This window comes from Monoraphidium neglectum (genome assembly GCF_000611645.1).
Source record: "Monoraphidium neglectum strain SAG 48.87 unplaced genomic scaffold scaffold04894, whole genome shotgun sequence".
NCBI lineage: Eukaryota > Viridiplantae > Chlorophyta > Chlorophyceae > Sphaeropleales > Selenastraceae > Monoraphidium > Monoraphidium neglectum.
Genome location: NW_014008736.1, coordinates 2,247 through 4,735, shown reverse-complemented (window position 1 = coordinate 4,735; position 2,489 = coordinate 2,247). Strand labels below are relative to the sequence as shown.

The 2,489-nt window shown below is 66.2% G+C and overlaps 1 protein-coding gene across 1 annotated transcript; it reads left to right on the top strand.

Annotated features, from left to right (window-relative positions):
- Nucleotides 1–61: 61 nt before the first annotated feature.
- MNEG_14944 (hypothetical protein) lies at nucleotides 62–2,413 on the top strand (the record flags this gene model as incomplete). Its single annotated transcript, XM_014036585.1, has 5 exons — nucleotides 62–154; nucleotides 669–698; nucleotides 1,120–1,222; nucleotides 1,825–1,958; nucleotides 2,186–2,413. The coding sequence occupies 5 exons, from the start codon at nucleotides 62–64 to the stop codon at nucleotides 2,411–2,413; spliced, it is 588 nt and encodes a 195-aa protein (XP_013892039.1).
- Nucleotides 2,414–2,489: the final 76 nt, after the last annotated feature.

Sequence of the window (2,489 nt, the reverse complement as noted above, 5' to 3'; positions counted from 1 at the left end):
CCCCCAGGTGCTGCAGCAGGAGGTCAGGCGGGACTGGCGCCGCACCGCCGAGCTCAACTGCATGCCGGACCTGGTGGTTGGCGGCCAGGTGGGGCGCGGCGCCTACGGCCAGGTGTTCCACGGCTGGTGGCACCGCGTGGGAGTAGCCTTGAAGGTGGGTGGGGGCCGCCCCGGCACCCGGTGTGGGTTTAGGGTTTTTGCAGGTGGGATGGCTTCGGGTTCCGCGGCTGGTGGCACCGCGTGGGGGTCGCCTTGGTGGGTGGGCGGGGCGGCGACCGGGGCGGGCTGGAGGCTGGCTTTGTGTTGCGCGGCTGGCGGCACGGCGTGCGGGCAGCCCTGACTCTTGGTGCTGCGGAGCGTGAGCATGGGTGGCCCCTGGGGCTGGCTTCATGCGGCGTGGCGTGTAGGGACTGGCCTCCTGTGGCGAGCGGCGGGCCGGCGCGGGGGCGCGCTTGTTGGGCGGGGCGGGCGGCTTGTGGGGCGCCCCGGGAGCGGGGTCTCAGCGGAGGGCGACGTGTTGTTGGGGGTCGGCGGGGCTTCTGGCCGGGGGCGGACTCGTGTTCGTACTCCAGCTGGCTACGTAGCAGCTGCCAATACACATGGCTTGGGCCTTTCCACCGATACCTCATGAACACGCCTGTGCCCCCGCCGCTTCCACATCTGATCAGATCCTCCCGAGCCGCAGCAGCGAGCGAGAGGTGGGGCTGGGACCCGCCATCGGGCTCTGGGCGCTACGCCGCGGGGAGCCGCGTCGCGCCCTGCGACGCGCGCTCGCGCCGCTCACCAGCCCTCGATCTTGGCCATCGGCGGGCCCTCATGGGGCTGGATGCCCGCCGTGCTTTGGCTGAGGGGCACTTTACAGGCGGATGGCCAGGGGCACTGCGCTTGAAGAGCGCTGCTGGTTGCTGCCAATGCCCGCGTATCTTCGGCCTCCCCATCTGTCGTGCTGGCCTTCCCATGTACCTCTCAGCACAACCTGTGAACCACGCTGGTCGGGCGCCGGGCGCTGCCCAGCACTCGCGCCTCCAACCTTGCGGCCCGCTCGCATCCCGCCCAGACCCCGCCGCCCTCGTCCCTGCTCGCCCCTCTCCCGACGCGTTTGAATTGCACGACCGACAGACGCTGAAGGACGCCATTGAGATGGCGGTGCTGTCCAGCGTGATGCACCCCAGCATCGTCCAGATGTACGCCTGCCTCACAGACATGATAGAGGTCCACACAGGTGGGCTTCCTTTCTGGTTCTGCTTATTGGTTGTTTGGGCTTTGGGTTGTTTTGGGCATCTGGGTATCTGCATATATGGGGGGTACTCGGGTTGTTGAGTCGTCTCTTTGGCGTGGTGCACGTTCAAGCCGGAGCCCGACCACCCACATCCTTGAAAGCACACGCAGTCGTGGCCTGTGGAAGAGGCTTCGACCATGTGCATAGAACGGAATCGTCATCGTGTTGCAACACACACACACACACACACACACACACATACACACATACACACATACACACACACACACACACACACACACAGACACACACACACACACATGCACGCGTGTACGCCTGCGCACGTGTGTGTGTGCATGCGTTTGTGTGTGTGTGTGTGTGTGTTTCTTTGTGTGTGTGTGTGTGTGTGTGTGTGTTTCTTTGTGTGTGTGTGTGTGTGTGTGTGTGTGCGCGCTCGCGCGCTCGCATACACATGCAAACCGCGGGGTCGATGGCTCTCATCAACGCGTCCGCCTTTCAACCAACTAATCTACTGCCTGCTCCTGGCGGCCTTGACACCCTGGCTGCACAACTCTGCCCCACCACACGCCCCGCCCAACCCCCAGATTGGGACGCGGGATCGAGCATGGGCAGCATGAGCAGCGTTGAAAACCACTGCAAGACGCGCTTCAGGCGGCTGCAGCCCGGGGATGATGTGGACGACAAGACTGCGCAGCCGTGCAACATCCTCGTGATGGAGGTGGGTGGGTGTGACCCCGAGCGACGCCGCAGCGGGCGCCGCAGCCCCCAACCCCACACCACGCGTACCCAATTCAACCCCTAGCGCCAAGCTCCCAATAATCACGCCCCCGGCGACCTGGGTGCCGCACTCTGACCACGCCCACACCATCCGTCCCCAATCCACACCCTTGCGCCAAGCTCCCAAAACATAAAAGACACCCCGCTCTCAATCTCGCTGCCCCGCAGTACTGCGACCGCGGAACCCTGCGGGACGTGCTCGAGTCGGGCGCGTTCCGCCGGCGCACCCGAGGCAGCGGCGGCCACGGCGCGGCGGCGGTGGACCTGCCTGCCTTGCTGGGGGTCCTGACTGACGTGGCGCGGGCCCTGCAGTACCTCCATTCGCTGCGGCTGGTGCACGGGGACGTCAAGGCGAGCGGGGCCTTGGGAGTGGGGCGGGGGTCGGGACAGGGGTGAGGAGTTCTGAGGGGTGCGCAGCTTTGTTTGGGGGTTGGAGGTGGGGGCACGGCAGGTGGGCGGGGCCGGGCGGGGC